The sequence below is a fragment of the Nerophis ophidion genome, linkage group LG24 (genome assembly GCF_033978795.1).
Source record: "Nerophis ophidion isolate RoL-2023_Sa linkage group LG24, RoL_Noph_v1.0, whole genome shotgun sequence".
Classification (NCBI taxonomy): domain Eukaryota; kingdom Metazoa; phylum Chordata; class Actinopteri; order Syngnathiformes; family Syngnathidae; genus Nerophis; species Nerophis ophidion.
Window position 1 is genome coordinate 24077211 of NC_084634.1, and position 23768 is coordinate 24100978.

The 23768-nt window shown below is 38.7% G+C and overlaps 1 protein-coding gene across 1 annotated transcript in view; it reads right to left on the minus strand.

The window, feature by feature from the left end:
- The window catches only part of extl3 (exostosin-like glycosyltransferase 3), a 79457-nt gene that overhangs the window by 17164 nt on the left and 38525 nt on the right, over positions 1–23768 (minus strand). The window contains exons 2-3 of the mRNA XM_061886815.1: positions 5789–8339; positions 3256–3383 (exon numbers count right to left, since the gene is read on the minus strand). Coding sequence (XP_061742799.1) covers positions 3256–3383; positions 5789–7927 — 2267 coding nt within the window. The 5' untranslated portion in view covers positions 7928–8339. The remainder of the gene's footprint in view (positions 1–3255; positions 3384–5788; positions 8340–23768) is intronic.

Here is a 23768-nt window from a genome sequence, read left to right on the forward strand (position 1 = left end):
ACTCAGGAAGGACACAAAGGGACAACTCAGTCCTCTTTCCTTGTGATTTATTGATGTTTGATTTGAAGCAATCAAATAAACTAGTGTAAATGAATGGATGAACAGAATGAATAGTCGAATAGTCGGTAGTTAAATAGTAGAATAGTTGAATTGTAGAATAGTTGATTAGTGGATAGTTGATTAGCCTATTAGGTTGATAACCTTAATCAAACAGAAAAAAGAACACATTAGTGTTTCTTAAACATAGATCAAAATACATTCTTTGCTTTTTTTTTAAATCAGGGGTTACCAACGCGGTGCCCGCGGGCACCAGGTAGCCCGTAAGGACCAGATGAGTAGCCCGCTGTCCTGTTCTAAAAATAGCTCAAATAGCAGCACTTACCAGTGAGCTGTCTCAATTTATTTTAATTTTATTAAGAGGAGTTAGTGCGTCTGCCTCACAATACGAAGGTCTTGCAGTCCTGGGTTCAATCCCAGGCTCGAGATCTTTCTGTGTGGAGTTTGCATGTTCTCCCCGTGAATGCGTGGGTTCCCTCCGGGTACTCCGGCTTCCTCCCACTTCCAAAGACATGCACCTGGGGATAGGTTGATTGGCAACACTAAATTGGCCCTAGTGTGTGAATGTGAGTGTGAATGTTGTCTGTCTATCTGTGTTGGCCCTGCGATGAGGTAGCGACTTGTCCAGGGTGTACGCCGCCTTCCGCCCGATTGTAGCTGAGATAAGCACCAGCACTCCCCGCGACCCCAAAAGGGAATAAGCGGTAGAAAATGGATGGATGGATGGATATTTACTAGCAAGCTGGTCTCGCTTTGCTCGGCATTTTTAATTCTAAGAGAGACAAAACTCAAATAGAATTTGAAAATCCAAGAAAATATTTTAAAGACTTGGTCTTCACTTGTTTAAATAAATTCATTTATTTTTTTACTTTGCTTCTTATAACTTTCAGAAAGACAATTTTAGAGAAAAAATACAACCTTAAAAATGATTTTAGGATTTTTAAACACATACCTTTTTACCTTTTAAATTCCTTCCTCTTCTTTCTTGACAATTTAAATCAATGTTCAAGTAATATTTTTAATTTTTTTATTGTAAAGAATAATAAATACATTTTTATTTATTTCTTCATTTTAGCTTCTGTTTTTTCGACAAAAAATATTTGTGAGAATATTTCTTCAAACTTATGATTAAAATTAAAAAAAATGATTCTGGCAAATCTAGAAAATCTGTACAATCAAATTTAAATCTTATTTAAGTCTTTTGAATTTCTTTTAACATTTTTGTTCTGGAAAATCTAGAAGAAATAATGATTTGTCTTTGTTAGAAATATAGCTTGGTCCAAAGTGTTATATATTCTAACAAAGTGCAGTTTTGATTTTAACCTATTTAAAACTTGTCATAAAAAATATATATTTATTGTGAGAAATCATTAAGATGATCAGTGTTTCCACAAAGATAAATATCATTAATTATTAATAATAACAGAGTTAAAGGTAAATTGAGCAAATTGGCTATTTCTGGCAATTTATTTAAGTGTGTATCAAACTGGTAGCCCTTTTCATTAATCAGTACCCAAGAAGTAGCTCTTGGTTTCAAAAAGGTTGGTGACCCCTGTTTTAAATCAATCCAACCAAAATTAATTTCCACTGATAGGGACTAGGTTTAAGAATAAACTTAAACATTTCCAATAATATGATTGATATTAAATTTAAACAATCCAAGAATAAACTTAGACATCACTGATAACTTTTTTATTTTTACTTTCAGTCAACTTAAACAATTTGTAAACATCAGTGAATTTATCTTTAAACATTTTCCCCAGTGAAATTATTTTCCTTAAAAATTTCCCTCAGTCCAAACAAGCACTTCCTTCCTTTGGTTTTCTCACCAGTTGCGTCTTCAGAGTCCACACAGGAGCTCTCTTCCTTCCTCTTAGCAGCATGTCAAAAAGGGTAGACTGACTGAAGCTACCATGCCCCCACCCCCACCCTCCGTGCGTCAGTTGAGGTGGGCAGGGTTGGGGGGGTTGGGGGGGGGGGGGGGGGGGGGGGGGTGGGGGGGTGGGGTAATGGAGCCCGGAAGAGTTAGGGATGCTGTGTTTATGTTGTGTCACAGTGCGGATGTTCTCCCGAAATGTGTTTGTCATTCTTGTTTGGTGTGGGTTCACAGTGTGGCACATATTAGTAAGAGTGTTAAAGTTGGTTAAACGGGCACCTTCAGTGTGACCTGTATGGCTGTTGAACAAGTATGCCTTGTAGCTACTTACGTGTGTTCACAGAAACCGCATACTACATGTGACCGGCCGGCACGCGCATAGTATGGTTTAAAAGCGGTTGCGACGTTATGTTTTAGAGGACGTTAAAGGCCTCACTATCATAACACGCCCTCAATATTGAAGTCCAGGTGAAATCCGGATAGTTTTATCCCCGGAAGATTTCTGGAGGGGCACTGAAATCCGGGGGGGCCGGCAAATAAGCAGCTGAGCCACATCAGAGTGATCAAAGAGCCGCATGCGACTACGGAGCCGCGGGTTGCAGACCCCTGATTTACACTGATACCACTCTTTGTTGTTTTACTGCTGAAGGTGCATAGGAGGGATGCTGCACTATTGTGCTCAAAACGTAAAAAACACATACTTCATCAAGTATTACTTATATAGGATATGTTTGTTTTTTCACATAAAATGTAAATTACTAACGTCATTAAAAAAATAGTAAATGACACCAAAATGCATCAATTGAATTTCTTTAAATCCGTCCCTAAATCATCTTGCAGCTATGCCATCAGAGGAAGTTGCTGAATAGAAAATGTGTGTAATATTTTTATTTCTGACCGTCCAAACATATTGACACACGCACAAAAAGGATTTTCTGGCCATTGTTTTGTCTGTGCAACGCGGGCATTCCTTTCTCACTGTGTGTGAGTGTGGAACTGTCTGTTTGTAAATACAATTCAAAACAGTGCTCGTAAAACGGTGATGAGTGTTGATAAATCACATACCGTGCACTGTATATTTGCATTTTCTTCGACCAGTATTGTGGCTGTTTTGATGGTCAGCATATATTTTGCAAATTAATGAAGACATATACCCAAAATGGATTGCACTCCTTATTCTGCTCACCAAACAAACAAACTATTTTGCACATGTTTAGTACATCAGCTTTGCATGTACTATCAAGTTTGCACCTGTTTTACGAGACGCAAAACCTTTAGCAAATCAGGCCCGCAGTGTCATGCAAAATATCACCCTCACAAACCTGAACCCAAACATGATCTCATCATGACGCAGATGGGCGTCGTCATCTATCGAGAGGATGGCCTCAGTCTCTACGACGTCCCAGGGAAGGAAGCGATTATTGAGGCTGTTCTTCTCTGTGCGGACAATCTGACAGAGGAGAAAAATGGCTTTTAATTATTTGACTTTCCCACATCTACTGCCCTGTTTATTGCACCACATTCTCATTGCGTTTGAAGTTTTTATTAAGTATTTATTGATGCACTGTGTCACGTAACTTGAATTTTCACTTTTATCTTAGGAGATAGCAGATTGTTCCAGTGAAGAACATCTGGCTTCATTTTTTGAACAGTTATTTAGAAGCAGCTTTCGGTTCCCTTTAAGTAAAGCTGTGGTGAATTTGAGCTCCAGCGAGCCAGTAATCCAGACAGCTACACATGCAGTGTATTCCAGTAAACTTTGTATCAACTCTGACAAATCAGACACATTAGGTATTCTGTGTTAAAGAACAATACACTAGTGAATGCCTAGCAAACTGGAGCACAGGACTGAATGTGTGCAGTCTAAGTCCTGCACAGTTCAGTTTTAGGTTCATTAGTAAGGCAATAGGAGCCTTTACTCTTAACTCTTATCTCAAACTCTTTGTCTCATCATATGTCCATTTCATCCTTTATGTATGAAACCCTTAGCGATACAGAGGAGCCGAGAAAAGTCCAATGCCCCAAAAGATGTCCAATATAAAGTTCAAATAGAATTTTATATGCGCGATTTCATGAGACATTGGTAATTCTTGAGAGACTTAAGTGTGTGATCTTTGTATTTTGTGACAGTGCCACAGAACGATACCAGAGATGACAAAAGGAAACTGTGGCGCTAACCACTAAAACAGCAATGGAACATACTGCAACATTAGAAAGTGAGCGGCTGCTTAAAACCTTCCATTTTGTGCCATTCAGAGAGAAGTGAGTAGTTTTATTTATTTATTTATGGTGGTTAACATCTCTTTATACTAGGGATGTGCTGATCGATCGGCCACCGATCAGTATTGATCGATTTTCATTGAAAAGTATGTGCGTATTGCCAATTAAAAACTCTGATCCCTTCTGGCTTACGGTGTATTCATTTTTAGCCCCCCGGTGACAAACAAGCAGCTAATTGTGTCTCCATACACACTGATGCCGATTCCCAAAAATTAATAATAATCACTTGTATTGCAGCATAACAGCTTTAAGTATCTCTAGAGAATGAGGCTAAACATGTTACACACTAAGAACAAGCCAGTAAAAAGGAAGGTCGCTAAGTTAGCTTGAATCAACACCAAAACATCAGTACATTTGGAACCACGTTACAGCAGAAAATAAGCAGCTATTAACAGAACAATCAACCATCCATAAAATGGCGGCGTCGATATCAACGGTAGCATCAGTACATGATCAACGTGATTACAAAGACATAATTTTTTTCTCAAAATCACTTTTTCTTAATGTTTACAAATTCAGGGAATAATTTCCAGGACTTTGAAGGCAAAGACAAAATGATTAAATTAAGCAGTTTTTGCTTCTATTTAGTTATTGTGTACTAGTGACTTTGTTTTGATCAAATCATTGTGTATAATAAAAGAGAATAAGGAAGTACTTTAAATATGGTGCTTATATATTATATTAATTTTATATTTATTTATATGTTTATTATATTATAATATACTTATAATATATTGACTTATATATTATATAAAAATGTAACGATATAATGATATAACAGTATATTTTATATACTTTATATACAATATGTAAATATTACAAATATGTTATATTTTATATTGCTACTATGGTACATTTTTAGTCCATACCTTTTGTTTTTGCCGTCTTTTTGTGCATTATGCTTTCTATCCTTACCCTTTCTATCATTTGTAACTGAGCTACTGTGTGGAACAATTCCCTTGTGGATCAATAACGTTTGTCTAAGTCTAAGTTTTATTGTTAAACTGTCCATACCAAATCTGCTAAACTGTAAACTTCTTTAGATATACAGTACCGTGTTTCCCACAGGTCAGGAATATAATTAAAAAACTTTATGTATATATTTATAAACATATTCATATAATATTTAAATATCTATATCATATGTAACTACAAGCTCCATTCACAGACAGAGTCCCATTGCTTTTATGAGCGGTCGAGCAAGTCAAAAGCCGGAAAAAAAAAAAAAAAAAAAGTTTATTTATTTATTTATTTTATTTTTCATTTGTGGCGGCCGTAATTCTTTCGTGGCGGGCCTCCACAAATAAATGAATGTGTGGGGAACCCTGCAGTATTTGACAGTTTGAAAAAAACATTGAAACACAAGAATGTTTTTAAGAAAGAGACAGTTCGAGTCAAGAACAAATGAATTCACTCGACATTTCAAATTTGTGCAAAAATGTTAACCAGCATAACCATCCAGAATCTGTTTGACTTTAGAGGATAGATAGGAGTTTAGTTTGAATCAACAGAGCAGGTAATCGATTTTAAGACTGATTCATTTGAAGCTATGTTTATTTGTGGACTGAAACTTACCACAATGGGTAGCCCAATGTCAGGCCACAGCAGGTCATCTGAAGGAGGTTTGGGGGAGTTCCACACCACCACCACCTTGTTGAGGTATGGCAGTCCGTTCAACCTCTCCAAAGAGTTCATCAGCACTTCCTCACGCTCATATGTCAACATGACCACAGTGAATTGTTCCCTAGGAACATTCCCTCCCAAAGCTGCCTGGAACTCCTTCCCGGATCCTCCAGTACCGCCACCGATGGGCCGGAAACCAGTACCCGAACCTAGGAACTTAGCTTCAGAGGGCAGAACGGGGTCCAGGGGAGTGTGGGGAAACAAATGAAAAGGGCCGGGAGCACTGTTCCATGTTCGGTAGATGTCGACGGCGGTGTAGGTGAAGTTGCGGAGAAAGCGAGGAGAAGCGTAGGGTGGCTCCGTTTCTACAGGTCCTAAATCAAGATCGCCATTGTCTGCAAGGTTGGCATCAGTCCCAGCAAGTTTACCCGCTTTGTGGGGGATCTCTTGTGCAGGCTCCTCATTTATGGGTGCAGCAGGAACCTGGATCCTTGTACGAATATTAGCCAGGATAGTATTAAGTATGTTCTCTGAGGTGGAGAAGTAGGTCTCCCACAGAAAGCGTCCCTGTCGTCTCATAGCTAACATATCATTGTCTGATAGGCTCCGCAGCAGGAAGTGTAACTCTGTCACACGAGGCTTGGGCACCATAATGGCTGCTTCGCTCCATCGAATAAACTGGTGATAGGGTAGTTTAGAGTGGTCCCCTAGCACTACAGGGATGGCCCCTACCTCTAAAGCTTCAAAAAGCCTCATTCCACAGCCTGCAGAGGCTACCAGCTGACCATCGCCCGGTGCAATCACCAAAGCAAAAGTAGATGTCTTCAGTAACTCTAGTCTGTCTTCTCGCTCCCCACAAAGAGACCATTCAGTTGATAAACTAGGCTTAGGGATTTTACAGGTGAACTCTATAAGCACCTGGTCTAAATGGCTATCTTGTACTGCTTTTAGGGTGCCGATGATACGATCGTCGTAGTCAGCTGGTGGATCTCCTTCCATCTCTTCCTCAAACGACTGAGGATGAGTTTCCTGCAAGCGGCTCCTCAGTGATTCTACCCGCTCTCCTTGGAATGTGAAGAGATATTTTCTTTTCACTGGTACCTGATGAGGCACTTCCAAAAAGTTGGGTTCCGAGAGGGCATGCACCAGTGGGGACACAACCAAGTCGAAGCCTTCACGGTACTGCTGCTCCAGGTAAGTGGACTGAGCAACTGATGCCCGCCCTGTGCTTACATTATACAAGAAATTCTGAGTTGTGGACTTTCTTGAAAGATGCACAAGAACATGATTGTGCCCATCTGATCTCCAGTAAGGAAGAGCTTTTAGTTGTTTCTCTAAATCCAGAGGATTAGGAGGCAGGGATGTGGGAGACTCATGTAGCTCTCCAACCAGCACCAAATACAGACAGGCAATGGTGGGGTTATCTGTTACATAAATATTGCTCTTGACAGACACTGCAAAAGCCTGCTTAACCAGTGGGTCAATATGCTCTCCCCATGGATAGGACCCCACATCATACACATATACAGGAAATCCAGATGTTAGGGGGCAGCGGGCATAGTCGAAGCAGGTGTGTAGGTGGCAAGAGCGGGCGGATTTGGGTGGTGGGAGTCCTGGGTCTTCTTTGTCAGGAAGCAACCTGACAGGCAGAGAAAGCTTCGGCTGATTCTGGGCCATTAGTTCTTTATAGGAATGCTCTGTCTGGCTGATGACATTCTTCAGTTGCAGGAGGTCCTGCTTGGCACTGTCAATGCTGCGCTTGCAAGCCTCAATGCGCAGGTTGAGCCTGGCGATCTCGCCGTTGAGGTCTTGTCGCTTGGCCTCCAGCTGTAGCAGCTCTTCACTGACAGACTCACGTATGCGGCACAGGTCTTGCACATGTTTGGCCTCGCACAATTCGCCACCGGGCCGGGGTCCAAATATACGTTTATCTGGACTCCCAGCTTCATCGATGGTTGTGAGGTAGTAGTGAGCAATGAGCGGGAAGAAAACCAGGATAAAGAAGAGCATGAAACTGAGCCAGGTAAGACGCACACGCCTTAACACCCAAGGCTGCCCTCCGGCTCCAAGTCCGCCGCCGTTGCGCTGCATTTTTTTTTTACTTTCTTACTCCTTGTCTGACCAAATAATCAATATCTTCTGCAGCAGCCATGATTCGACCTTGTCGGGCAGGTGGATGGATACTATATCATGAAGGCTGGGTTCAAGCCTCCTCTTCTGGGCCTGTTGGGATGGACTAAGAACCCAGCTTCACCTGTAAATTAATATGTACCCAACCGTTTGATACCTGAAACAGGCTAAGGCCATTTTTATCATGTGGTGTTCCAAATCAAGTGAGGAAACCGTTCCTTTTTTGATGAGGGGTTCCCCTCAATGGGTGATATGGGGTAGGCATGGCACCTCAAAGATGTGTTAAACAAGGTGGTCCACTTCTTTTTATCCAGTGTGTAACCATTTTCTGAAGCCTATTTTGAGAGTCCCCTGGAAGATGGTCCAGGAATACCTGAAAGAGAACAGAAAATGACAGATGAGTGGTGGCTTAAGTTGTTTCTTGAGTACAAGAGCTTAATCTCATGTATCAGTCTGGATGTTTATCTCACATGCCAAATTGCAAAAAATTATCGGAATCTCCCGTGTAGATTCAATCTTATACAATTTTCACTGGATTGCAATTGCAAAAGGAAGCCAGCTGTTCCTTCCGCAGCTGACCTAAACCCATCAGTCTCATGTCATGTTCACTTTGATTTATTGCCATTGTTTGAGAACGGGTTCACAAACTAGGAATTTTTCTTTGTGCAATCGTGCAACATAAAACACATAACACAGAATAGGTGATAAAAAGAGCTGTAACTGAGCTATCAGATCATGTGCCTGATGGCCGAGGGGAAAAAACTGTAGCTGTCGGGAGCTCTTTGGCTGGAAAATGTTAATGTAACAAGACCCCAAGGGCTGTATATATTTTTTCTAATACGTAAATGGTTCAACAGCAAAATCAGACATTAAAAAGTTCTACACGACTCCAGATATGATGCCAACAAAGTTATTAACAACAACTCAAATACAAACATAAAATTTTTGTGTCTAGAGCAGGGTTGTCCACAATGTCGCCTGGAGTTAATTCGCAAACACCAGCAAAGGTTTTAACGGCCAGCACAACATTCTAGAAACACTTTAATAAAACAAATAAAATCAAGTGGAATAACAGAGCAAACAGTTGAAATGTAAAAGAAAACTTGCAATACTAACTAATTAAACAAAGCTGACAGGCAGACGTTTTTTTTTTCCTCTAAAGTGGTCATTGCTGTAAAAAAAAAAAAAAAAAAAGGATTAAATCAAATATTACACTTCTGAATAGTTTTGGGGAAAATAGTTCATATTTTCTGTGTTTGCCATATATATATATATATATATATATATATATATATATATATATATATATATATATATATATATATATATATATATATATATATATATATATATATATATATATATATATGTGTGTATATATGTCTTGATTGGATTATCCAGAGAATAGTGCTCGATACCGTGGTAGAGCGCAATATGTAGGTGTGGGAAAAAATCACAAGACTACTTCATCTCTACAGAACTGTTTCATGAGGGGTTCCCTCAATCATCAGGAGAAATCTCCTGATGATTGAGGGAACCCCTCATGAAACAGTTCTGTAGAGATGAAGTAGTCTTGTGATTTTTTCCCACACCTACATATGTGTATATATATATATATATGTATATATATATATATATATGTATACAGTATATATAACATTTTTTAATTTATAAAAAGTGCATAGTTAAAAAAAAAAACCTTAACATAATAAAAACATATGAGTAACGGATAGATCTGAAGTTGATCTAGAGACTTAAGCATTGAAAATAAAGCCCTAAAAATTAGTGGAATTATTATTTTTTTAAATAGTCAAACTATGTTATGAATTATTGACCTATTTAAGGCACAAAATACTTGGCATCAAATATTTCAATGGAGATTTTCTCTGGGGTAAATATTGCAACTTTTCTGTTTTTGCCATAAAAAAACAGTTTGACTAACAAGGCATTAAACATCCATCCATCCATTTTCTACCGCTTGTACCTTTTGGGGTCATATGAAAAATATTTTTATATAGACAAACTCAGATCTTCTGGCAAAGTATGTTTAACACACAAGGAATTTGACATGGTAGTCTGGGCTCTCCTTATATATACACCGGTAACTAATTTAACATTTTTATGATTGAGACCCGTCCAGGACCAAACTTAAGGGAATCCCTAACGGTTAAAAAAAATCTAGATTTTGGTTTTGAAAATGAAAACTATCAAAATGCCCAGCGCGTTCTAGGATTTTTCTGTGTGCGTCCCTCAATGGGAAATGTTTGGACAGCCCTGGCCTAGAGATTTTTAGATTTAAACCATAAGGTGGCACCAAACGACTCACTCACACACAGAAATGTGGCTCTCCTTTGAACAAGTTAAACAGAGGGAGAGTTTAGATGTTTATTTAAGGTTGAAGGTGGACAATGAAGTAGTCAAACAATTGCAGAAAATCTAAGAAATAAGATTCATACAATATTTGGTGAAAACATGGTCCCCATGGTATCAAATATTTGGTTTGCTTATGTTAAATGTACATATCTTAAGTCAGAACAGTGACATCAGTTTGACAATGACATTTGGGAGGTGTTTGGATTGTGTCGACTGCCTTCTGAACTTCTCTTCAGGTCATCAGAGGAACTGGTTCTGATGGCATTTTCTTCTGAATCCTGTTCAGTGTGTTGACGTTTCGGCCCTTTTGAACTTGCCAAGATGGTACATTTTTAATCTTGTTTACATTTTCACAGCATGGACTACATTTATGTGGGTGTATTGTATTTACCACTGCCTGTTTGGACCAAAGCCTGGGAAGAAAACACCATCACTAGACAATGACCCTTGTACTTGTTTCAGTGACAATAAAGACTTACCACCTACCTACCTACCTTACTACAAACCTAGGAAAAATAAAAACCTGATCAACATACATTTGCTTTAAAAGTCACATTACTTAGCACCTGGACAGCGTTGGTAATTTTTCGCACACTAAATAAAACAACCAAGAGAGTGTATTGATAAAACCTCTAAAAAAAGACTAAAGACAGCAATTTCAGACATCAAGTTCACTTTCTCTGGCCTCAATATGATAAAGTTCACCCAGGATTTGTCTTTTCCAAGTAAACCGTAATATGTCAGAAGACTATTACTGGAGCAAAGGACGCACTGGATTATAAGGCGCGCTGTCGATCAATGGTTTATTTTTTATCTTTTTGGATATTAGGCGCACCGGATTATAGGACGCATTAAATGAGTCATATTATTATTATTATTTTTTTTTTAATGGAAAAACTCTTCCTTGTGGTCTACATAACATGTAATGGTGGTTCTTTGTTCAAAATGTTGCATAAATTATGTTTTACAGACCATCTTCAAGCCGCTTTCTGACGTCGCTTCAGGATGCGCCGTTTTGTGGGCTGTCTTATTTACGTGGCTCACCTTCGACAGAGTCTAATTCTCGTCATCTTTGTTGTAGAGGTGTAGCGTGCAAGGGCGGGAGTGGAAGTGTCAAAAAATGGAGCTAACTACTTTAATGACGTTCAGACTTTACTTAAACTAATAACAGCGCAGCATCTCCTCATCCGGAAACAACACTGGAAATGTGTCCCGTTAAAAACCGTCCGACCGGAACTCAAATAACTAAAGTTCCTTGGTTGAATAATTAAACTCAATACACCAGTATGTTTTAGCGCTTTCATGGCGAGTTTACTGACGGATATACAGGTGCTGGTCATATTTTTAGAATATCTTGAAACATTTTTTTTATTTCATTAATTCCATTTAGAAAAGTCAAACTTGTAGAATGTATACATTCATTCCAAACAGACTGATACATTTCAAATGTTTTTTGCCAAAAAGGAGATGATTACAGCTGACAACCAATGAAAACCCTAAATTCAACATCTCAGAAAATTTGAATATGGTGAATAGGTCAGATATTGAAGATACCTGGTGCCACACTCTAAATAGCTAACTAACTCAAAACACCTGGAAAAGCCTTTAAATGGTCTCTCGTTTTGATTCTGTATGACACACAATCATGGGGAAGACTGCTGACTTGACAACTGTCCAAAAGATGACCATTGATACTTTAAAGAAGGAGGGCAAGACACAAAAGTCATTGCCAAAGAGGTTGGATGTTCCCAGAGCGCTGTCCAAGTACATTAATAGAGAGGTGAAGGGAAGACAAAGATGTAGTAGAAAAAAAGTGTACAAGCAAGAGGGATAACCGCACCCTGGAGAGGATTGTCAAACAAAACCGATTCAAAAATGTGGGGGAGATCCACAAAGAGTGGACTGCAGCTGGAGTCAGTGCTTCAAGAACCACCACGCACCGACCTATGCAAGATATGGGCTTCAGCTGTCGCATTCCTTGTGTAAAGCCACTCTTGAATAAGAGACAACGTCAAAAGCGTCTCGCCTGGGCTCAAGACAAAAAGGACTGGACTGCTGCTGAGTGGTCCAAAGTTATGTTTTCAGATGAAAGTACATTTTATATCTCCTTTGGAAATCAAGGTCCCAGAGTCTGGAGGAAGACAGGAGAGGCACATCTCAAATGTCAAATTTCTACAATCGGTAATGGTCTGGGGTGCCATGTCATCTGCTGGTGTTGGTCCACTGTGTTTCCTGAGGTCTAGGGTCAATGCAGCAGTCTACCAGGAAGTTTTAGAACACTTTATGCTGCCTGCCGCAGACCAATTTTATGGAGGTGAAGATTTCCTTTTCCAACATGAGTTGGCACCTGCACACAGTGCCAAATCTACCGGTACCTGGTTTAAGGACCATGGTATCCCTGTTCTTGATTGGCCTGCGAACTCACCTGGCCTTAACCCCATAGAAAACCTATGGGGTATTGTGAAGCGGAAGATGCGAGATGCCAGACCCAACAATGCTGAAGAGCTGAAGGCCACTATTAAAGCAACATGGGCTCTCATAACACCTGAGGAGTGCAACAGACTGGTCGACTCCATGCCACGCCATATTGCTGCAGCAATTCAGGCAAAAGGAGCTGCAACTAAGTATTGATTGCCGTACATGCTGAAACTTTCACTGTTCATACTTTTCAGTTGGCCCACATTTCTAAAAAATATTTTTTGGCACTAGTCGTAACTAATATTCAAATTTTCTGAGATACTGAATTTGGGATTTTCAGTAATTGTCAGTACTAATCATCAACATTTAAAGAAATAAACATTTCAAATATATCACTATGTGTGTAATGAATTGATATAATATGCAAGTTTCACGTTCTGAATATAATTACTGAAATTAATCAACTTTTTCATGATATTCTAATAATATGAACAGCACCTGTAAGTAAGAACTTTACACTACTTTATTTTAAAAATGGCAACAGCGGAGGATGAATGTCACATAACAAGAAAATAGAGAAACGAAAAAAGCTTATCGACTGCGGACACGCACAATTTTTCAGGATTTATGCAGATCCCAAATACAGATCAGCAGGTACCAGAAGGCAAGAAAAGTTGCTTTTGCATAATATTGCGAAAAAAACCGCTAGATAATATGCCTTACCTTATACACACACCATAATAATACTTGTATGTTGAAGCACAGTACAATCCATCAAGCAGTGCGGCTTCATTGCTTACCAAAGCCATACTAAAACATTTTGATAGGTTTTTGAGGGTCGTGTGTAATATTCTATATTTTCAATGGAACATTTAAAAAGTTGGTCTTGTTTACTTGAGACATATTGTAATCATAGCGCAGCCAACATTTATCTCTTATGTTTGACTGCTATTTACTGGTTACGCTAATCACTACACTATGTACCAAATAAAATAGCTTCGAGTAAGCTCAACCAAACATATTCCTTACATCAAGTGCACCGGGCTATAAGGCGCACTGTCGAGTTTTGAGGAAAAAAAAAACAACGATTTTAAGGGCGTCTTATACTCTGGAAAATACGGTAAAGGTCACAAGGACTTGTTCGTGAACAAGCACTAATACACAAACCTGGATACTGTACAAGGTAGCAGAAAATAGCACCAGGGTTTACTATTAATGTATTTGATTATGGCGGTGGCAACATATTAGCCACCACATCTTAAAAATTAGGGTTTTTAATGTGAAAACAAAATAAAGTAGTATCATTTATTGTAGTGTCCAGAAGAAGACACACAAAGTCTGACCCTCTTTTTATCTTTTATTGCCAATCTTATGCTAACAACGGGCCCAATTCCAAAAAAGGATTTCCTCCAAGCACACAGGTCTCTGTGTTTCGCCCGTGAACAAACAAATACAATTCCTCATTTTCCGCCGACACGATGTGTTCACAGACAATGAGAAAAACATTGTAACACACTGACATAAAATCCCTTTGCACTGTGAAGGGATATTAGCGAGGATGCTACATTGCGCTAAGGACATGGTGATTAGCTTGTTGCTGTCAAATTTGCGGGACTCAGCGAGAATGCGTTATCAACATGCATTATAATGATATAAGGATAGTATTAAAAGCCATATTGTCAACTAAATGTACAAAACCCAAAACCAGTGAAGTTGGCACGTTGTGTAAATTTAAAATAAAAACAGAACACAATGATTTGCAAACCCTTTTCAACTTATATTCAATTGAATACACTGCAAAGACAAAAGCTTTAATGTTCGAACTGAGAAAATTCAAAATATAGTTTCTCAGTTTAATGTTCGAACTGAGAAACTTAAAAAAAAAACAAAGTTTGTCAGTTTGAACGTTAACTAAGTATCTTGTCTTTGCAGTGTATTCAATTGAATATACCTTGAAAAGAGTTTGCAAATCATTGTATTCTGTTTTTATGTACCATTCACAATTGCCAACTTCACTGGGTTTGGGTTTTCTTATATCAGAAGAGTTGAATCAAAGAAAACACAAACAAAAAGTCTGATTTGAAAATATCTTCATATAAAATGTATTTTGTTCCTAATTGAATTAGTAGGTGTGTTTGTTCTCCCAGTCGGGACTAGTAGACATCCTGAGCCTTCCTACGAGACCACATTCAGGGAAGGATTTCTGCACACACAAAGCTGAAGTAGACAATGAGGCTAAAGTCTGTCACTGAAGTTGTTGCTCCTTCTTAATGGCAGACATTTACCCACAAAATTATGGAACCGCTGCCGATGGTGGATTTGACAGAAGCAGTATATCATTTATATTGTCTACATCGCTCAACCGTACTCCATGCGATAAAAAGATGTGCCGCTATCAGATGACATGTGATACACAATTGACCTAAAATGTGTGTCAGTCAACAATCTAATCAATTGTTATGCGACCAGTAGTTATGTAACAATCACACTTCCATTAACCTAAACAAAAGATTGCACACATTTTGCCTTCAGACTAACTTGTAATCTCACTTCCATTAACCTAAACAAGAGATTGCACACATTTTGCCTTCAGACTAACTTGTTTGTGTCATGACTGGTACCAAAAAAAATCCGAAGACATGTGACCCTTTGAATGCAGCCTGGCAATCCTGCTCTTCAGTAATCAGTCTGTGTGGCAAACCTTCAACGGTCTGTTTATTTATAGCATGACTTAAGGCTGGACTATTATGGCAAAAACAATGATCACAGTTATTTTGATCCTTGTTGAACTCACGAATGACAATAAAATAAAACAGATAAACAATGAATTACATAAACAATTGCAATACAAAACAATTGCGTACAAAAAATGTTTTGAATTCCTATGTTTCCATTTAACAAATAATTTTCCACTTTTTGTAGCATTTGTCAAATTTAACATAATGTTTAACTAAATGCAAAACTTACATTTATTGGTGCATCTTTACACAATTTTGACCAGTATTTTAGGTCAAAGCATAATACTTTTGGAAATGTTTAGATAATACATCATGCTTGTGTAAGGTACTTTTTGAAACTTTTTTTTTTTTTTAGCACAGTTAGACCAGATGTTGCGCACAGTTCTGTTATTGTGAAAGGGGGATGGCGGGAACGTGCTTCTGTTTCAAACTTGACGAGTTGGGACGGCGTGGCGCAGTGAGAGAGTGGCCGTGCGCAACCCGAGGGTCCCTGGTTCAATCCCCACCTAGTACCAACCTCGTCACGTCCGATGTGTCCTCCCCAAGACACTTCACCCTTGCTCCTGATGGGTGCTGGTTAGCGCCTTGCATGGCAGCTCCCTCCATCAGTGTGTGAATGTGTGTGTGAATGGGTAAATGTGGAAGTAGTGTCAAAGCGCTTTGACTACCTTGAAGGTAGAAAAGCGCTACACAAGTACAACCCATTTAACCCATTTATTTTGAGACGACTTGAAAAACAAAAAAAGAGTCTCTCAAGTTGTGACTGCTATATTCTGTTTGTACCTTGATCCATTTTGTGGTTTACCACAGGAGCAGATGATATCAATCAATCAATCAATGTTTACTTATATAGCCCTAAATCACTAGTGTCTCAAAGGGCTGCACAAACCACTACGACATCCTCGGTAGGCCCACATAAGGGCAAGGAAAACTCTCACCCAGTGGGACGTCGGTGACAATGATGACTATGAGAACCTTGGAGAGGAGGAAAGCAATGGATGTCGAGCGGGTCTAACATGATACTGTGAAAGTTCAATCCATAATGGATCATACACAGTCGCAAGAGTCCAGTCCAAAGCGGATCCAACACAGCAGCGAGAGTCCCGTTCACAGCGGAGCCAGCAGGAAAACATCCCAAGCGGAGGCGGATCAGCAGCATATGTGTTGTAGGTGTATGGATTGTTCGTGCTAGCTTTGTTTCAAGTGGTCGTCATGACATTGTTTGGTTCAGGACGGGGTGACTTATCTTTCGGAAACGAATGATCTGTACTCGACACATTATTTTCCGAAACAAATACCGTATTTTTCGGACTATAAGCCGCAGTTTTTTTCATAGTTTGGCCGTCATATAACGTACACTTATTCAGCCTGTTGTTCACTATTCTTTATTTATTTTAAATTGCCTTTCAAATGTCTATTCTTGGTGTTGGGTTTTATCAAATAAATTTCCCAAGAAAATGCGACTTATACTCCAGAGCGACTTATATATTATGTTTTTTTTTCTTCTTTATTATGCATTTTCGGCAGGTGCGACTTATACTCCGGAGCAACTTATTCTCCGAAAAATACGGTAATCCTTCTCCTCACAATGACAGCATTTCATTCACAATAATGTCAATTTCTGTGATACTCGGCAATTAACAGCAGAATCCGTTTTATTGGCCAAATCTGTGATTATTTCTGCGGTTAGGAAACATGAAAATCATACGCCTTACTTACTTTGTTGAGTTTAGTGATTATTGATAAGGCATACTAGCGCTGTGTCAAATAAATGGTAGCAACCACGATGAGATCCTAAACTTCTAGGACAGTGGTTCTCAAAAGGGGGTACGTGTACCCCTGGGGGTACTTGAAGGTATGCCAAGGGGTACGTGTGATTTTTTAAACATTCTAAAAATAGCAAAAATTCAAAAAACCTTTAGAAATATATGTATTGAACAATACTTCAACAAAATATGAATGTAAGTTCATAAACTGTGAAAAGAAATGCAACAATGCAATATTCAGTGCTGACAGCTAGATTTTTTGTGGACATGTTCCATAAATATGTTATAGATTTCTTTTTTTATGAAGACATGTTTAGAATTAATTGCATTAATCCAGATGGATCTCTATTACATTCCCCAAAGAGGGCACTTTAAGTTGATGATGACTTTTTTGTGTAGAAATCTTTATTTATAATTGAATCACTTGTTTAATTTTCAACAAGTTTTTAGTTATTTTTTATAACTTTTTTTCCAAATAGTTCAAGAAAGACCACTACAAATGAGCAATATTTTGCACGGTTATACAATTTAATAAATCAGAAACTGATGAAACGGTGCTGTATTTTACTTCTTTATCCCTTTTTTTCAACCAAAAATGCTTTGCTCTTATTAGGGGGTACTTGAATTAAAAAAAATTTCACAGGGGGTACATTATTGAAAAAAGGTTGAGAACCACTGTTCTATGAGACGTGGTATTTATCATTCAATCGATCCTCATGTAGTTAAACATTGCGCAATCTGCAAGCACGTTCCTCAGCCCAATAATAATTGTAATATTTTTCATAATCATGAGAGGCCATAGTTTAAATCAACATAAAAAAATAATTAATTGTCCGGCCCTTGCATGACTGCAGTGTCACAGGGGAAATAATGACAGACAGATGTTAGCAAATACTGCTGTGCAGCATAATCTTTGACTCGGAACAAGCCAGATCAAAATCCCTTTGTTGTGCCATCTGCGCATATATTCTCATTTGAAGCTGAAAAGAGGGAATGCATCGATTGCTGTGTGCTTACTTTGTGTGGATCAATAATAATGCCACTTTACCTACTGCATCCTTGAACTTTGAGGCTGTTAAAGACTATAACATACTGCAGTTGGTAGCCATTAGCACCGTCTTCACATTGAACACTACAATAGAATTACTCTGATGGAAGCCAGTAAGTTACATGCAATGAAAACAGATCTGCAGCTCTGACTTTGTTTGCCATTTTGGCTAAGCAAGAGTGTTGCAAGAATATAATTTTCCAGTAAGGAATGAGTCATTATCAGCAGTCGGATGCTGCTTCCCAGTTGCCAGACATTTGAGGACAAGCGCTTGTATAAATGAACAGCGTCTCCCACATAATAGCACAGCTTTCCGACTCAGTCCTAAAATTCCTCTCGTGAAAGAACAGCGAGAGCAGGAATGTCCATTTTTGAGAAGCCCTATCATGATGCATGGCGGAGCACAGAAGGAGTAGCAGATGGAATGAGCGGGGGGCCGCTCGGGAGACCAGCCTTAGAGTAAAGAGGAATTTTTTTTACCCCTCTCGAGTGTTCGACAGAAATTGAGGAAAGGGGGAATATTTAAGCTTGGATAAGAAGATCACTGAGCCTGCATTTTTAATAAGGCCCTGAGAAGCAAGACGAGAAGCAAGAGGTAGCAACAGGGAGTCTAAAATATAAGTACGACAGATATTTATTTATTACTTTAATGATCAAGAAATACTTGCCGAGAACGAGGAGGAATTTTCTTCATTTGTGACATACCGTATTTCCTTGAATTGCCACCGGAGCGGTAATTAATTTAAAACCTCTTCTCACTCCTGCGCTTACCAAAGGCATGCAGTAAAAGTAAGCATGCGCAAATTATTTCAAAACCTCTTCTCATTCCAGCACTTACCAAAGGCATGCAGTAAAAATTTGAGTGTGATGTAAGGATACTATCAAGAAAAGCATATTTAATTAAAAAAACGTTATTATGGTCTTTCCTTTATGTAACGCATGTGTCAAATACATACATACATTTGTGGAGGCTATTAGGCTCTTGCCTTTCTATTTACTCTTTGCGCGCTTCCGAGTCACGTGACCGCCACAGTCCAATCAGCTGTAGTTGTATGTCGGTAGCAGGAAGTGACTAGTATGCTCTTGCTCTATTTACTCTTTGGGAACTCGGTGCTCTCTCCCTCGTCGCGTGACGAGGGAGAGAGCACCGAGTTCCCACGCCGCCAACTCCAGCTTGCTCTGCCTGTCTGTCGGACCGTCGGCTCCACAGGTATATTAATAAAACATAGCTGCTTACTGTTCTTTTTAGCTTGGACCTTAAATCCTACTGAATTGCTCTTAATCTTCTTCCCTTTATGCGATTTCAAATTAACGGTATTGAAATCAGCCTCCTCCATTTTGAAAATGATGACAGGGGAAGTGTCACTCGTGACGTCACGAGTTTGACCAGGCGGTAATACTAAGCGTGCGCTAATTATTTTGCGAAGCGAGTTTGACCCGGCAGTAATTCAAGGCAGGCGCGTACTATATGCCCTGCGGCAATTCAAGGAAATACGGTAACTGCAAAGGCTCAACCCGATAACTACACAGCAAAATGTGAAAGGGATCCTTCAGTGTTTTTATGCAATTATTTTATAAGGACCCATAGGGTTGCGCAATATAGACAATATAAAACATAAATAATATAATCTTGGCAGACAATAGGACTTTTAATTCTGATGTCCTACTTGTAATAATAAATGCTTATTACACATTTTAGCTGTGTCCTGCAAATTTGAGGGCTAATGTCCCTACACAGTGCAGCTTCTTAATCACTAATCTTAGCCCCCGTGGCAGCAAATAAAAAGTTTCATTTTCACTGGAGGACTAGAGGACAAGATAAACTTAAACACGCTACACACCACATTGTAGGGGGGATTACAAAAAAAAGCATAGCTCATCGCTAAGCTAGATCAAGTAGTACAACTGGAAATTACACAATATTACGTCACAAATTAGGAACCGTTGTAACTTGTTTTGAAATATTATTTTTATTACCATTTATATGACAAATAATATATTGTGATGTATATCGTTATTGTAAGAGGCTGTGTATAGCACAATAAAGATTTTAGGCCATGACGCTGATCTCTAAGAACCATACATACACTGATCTCTAAGGATGTGCTGATCAGTTTCTGCCGATTTTCGTGATAAACTATGTGATTGGCTATTGCCGATTTATGTCTTTTAATACCGATCACAAACACAGATCCCTATCACTATTTATTTCTGGTCCCCTGGCTGACAAGCAGCCAGTAGCTACTTGTGTATCTCCTTACACAGTGTGGAGCTGCTCCCATAAATTAATAACAATCACCTCCATGACGGCAAATAAACTGCATTATCTAGTTTCTTAAGTATTTTTTAATCAAGTATCGTTCTCCAGTATCACAGTCACTGCAAAACGAAGGTAAACATGTTACACACTAAGCAAGCCAGAAGCAGACATGCTAATAGCTAAGCTAACCACTAAGCTGGCTTGAAACAAACAAATATAATAAATGTGTAAAAATATGATACAAAAATATTGATCGCATTTTGTAATAATTTTTGCAATATGTAACAAGTTATTACAAAATGGGACAAAATATATTACAAAATGCATTCAAGAAATTTAGTACTAAATGCGTTCAAGCATTTTAGTACAACGTGCGTTCAACTATTTTAGTACAAAATAAAATATTTGATCGCATTGTGTAATACACTTGTACACATTTGCAAAAACTTTTGTAATATGTGAGAAGTTATTACAAAATAACTAAAAATGCATTATTAAATGTGTTCAATACTTTTATAACAAAATTAAATAATATAATGTATTGCATTTTGTCAAAAACTTTGACGCAATTTGTAAAAACTTTTGTCATGTGTGACAAGGTAATACAAAATAAGTCAAAATGTATTACACAATGCGATCAAGTATTTTATCATTTTGTAATCAGATTCTTGATTGATTTTGTAATAAACTTTGACACATTTTGTAAAAACGTTTCATACGTGACAAGGTAATACAAAATACTTTAAAATTTACTACACAATGCGATCAAGTATTTTATAATTTTTTAATCATATTCTTGATTGATTTTGTAATTAACTCTGACACATTTTGTATAAATGTTTGCAACCGGTGACAAGTTATTACAAAATGCTTCAAAATGTATTACAAAATGCGTTCAAGAAATTGATTATAATATAACTAAATTCTTGATTGCATTTTGTAATAAACTTTGATGCATTTTGTTTATTTATTACAAAATGCTTTCAAACACTTTATTACAGAATGTGTTTAAACATTTTCGAACAAAATAAGATGGGACTCCTCGTGCACGTGTCCTTACAGGGGTTTTTGGAGCTCATTGTTCTTGCGGCTACTCCTGTCATCATTAACTGTGATAGAGGACATGGAGTAAAGCCGCTCGCCCAAGAGAAAATATGATACAGCTGCTGTTGGGGGGAGGAGGCGGGGCTAAAACACTGGCCAAGGAGAACAGCTGTTTAAGTCATGACTTGACAATTTACTTTTTGTATCAAGTCAGCTGGAAATTACAACTGAATCTTCATTAACTATTCACCTTAATTTTTTAAGACATATGGGATGGGAGAATCTCACTGAATGTTCCGTACAACCGCTTTAATGGCAATGTTGTATTGGGCTGAATAATCCTGCTAGGAGGATTGGATGTATTTTAATATCATTAATATACAGTACAGGCTAAATGTTTGGACACACCTCCTCATTCAATGTGCTGTCTTTATTTTCATGACTCTTTACATTGTAGATTGTCACTGAAGGCATCACAACTATAAATGAAGACATGTGGAGTTATGTGCTTAAACAATGGTGACATAACTGAAAACATGTTTTATATTATAGTTTCTTCAAAATAGCCACCCTTTGCTCTGATTACTGCTTTGCACACTTTTGGCATTCTCTCGATGAGCTACAAGCACACCTGTGAACTGAAAACCATTTCGGGTGACTACCTCTTGAAGCTCATCGAGAGAATGCCAAGAGTGTGCGAAATAGTAATCAGAGAAAAGCGTGGTTATTTTGAACAAACTACAATACAAAACATGTTTTCAGTTATTTCAGTTTGGACACACCTTCTTTCCATTCAATGTGTTTTATTTATTTCTATAACTTTTTACATTGTAGATTGTCACTGAAGGCATCAAGGATAGGATAGGATAGGTCTTTATTGTCATTGCACAAGTAAAACGAAACTTTGTTTACAGCACAAACCTGTTCAAGATTAGACAAACAAACAGTGTACAGGGTTACAGAACAAGAACGCTGATGGGTCGCCAAAAGGTGCCCCTTAAAAGATGGGAAAAAGGTAAACGCTGGGGAAGGATGAGTAAAAAAATACAATCTAGACTGGGCTCCCAAGGGGGCCCAGTCTGGAGTGGGAAAAAAAATCCATAGCAAAGCACATATACATATTACAACATACATCTTGAGATATCTAGCAACAGAGGGAAGGTAGTTCAAGGTCATGGTGGTAGGCCGCAGCTCTTCAGGCGCTGACCATCCATTCATCACCCTTCGGGATTTGCGTCGTGGCCGTTGGGTTAGGGGGTGGGGTGGGTGTATGTGTGGCATATATTTTTCTGTGAATGTGTGTGTGTGTGTGTGTGTGTAAGCCCGCAGTGTGTCTCTGTTCCGCGGCCTTGATGTATTATGCAGTCCCTCGTCCAAAGTCAACAACAACAGGTGTGTGTCCATGAGAGACAAGAAAGGAGTTTGTTGTGTCTTCGCTGCAGTGACCTTCGGGAGAGTCTCGAAGCCAGGGAAACAATCCAAGTTAGAATGATTTGTATGAGAGTGAAAATAAAATTTGCTTTTCATTCTAAATAGTCTATGACTGGTCCTCAAAAACCGCGGGGTAGACAGTCCGATGTAATCCACAGTTCTTCCTGCATCCTCCAATCATTTGTGGCAGCTTTGGGGTACTTTGAAGACTGCCAGCAACTTCCAATTTGTCGACAAACCAGAGCAACACTTACTCCAATCAGCAGATGTCCTGTTGTCATAATTCCGAATAGGTGGATATCTTCACGTCCTCGACAGAAAAGGGTCGCCAGGCACGCAGCACTCCTTCTTCTCCCAAGAGTGCGTTGTGTGTCCAGCAACAACCGCTTCTTCATGACAGCAGGTTCCACCAAACCCAAGATCTTGTCAATTTTGTTGAGGCCAGTTAAATTGTTCCAAAGTTTAGATTTGGAGAGCAGTGCAAAAAGAAGCAACAAGAAAGTTAAGACAAGACAAAACAAAGGAGCAAGCAGGAGAGATAAGGGAGAGGCAAGGGGAGCGTCCACCCTCGATGAGTGCCAGAGAGAAAACTAGAAAATGAACACATGTGGAGTTACTATGTAGCCTAAGTGTGGCTATTTTGAAGAAACTCGAATACAAAACATGTTTTCAGTTATTTCACCTTTTTTTTGTTAAGTACATAACTCCACATGTGTCCATTCAT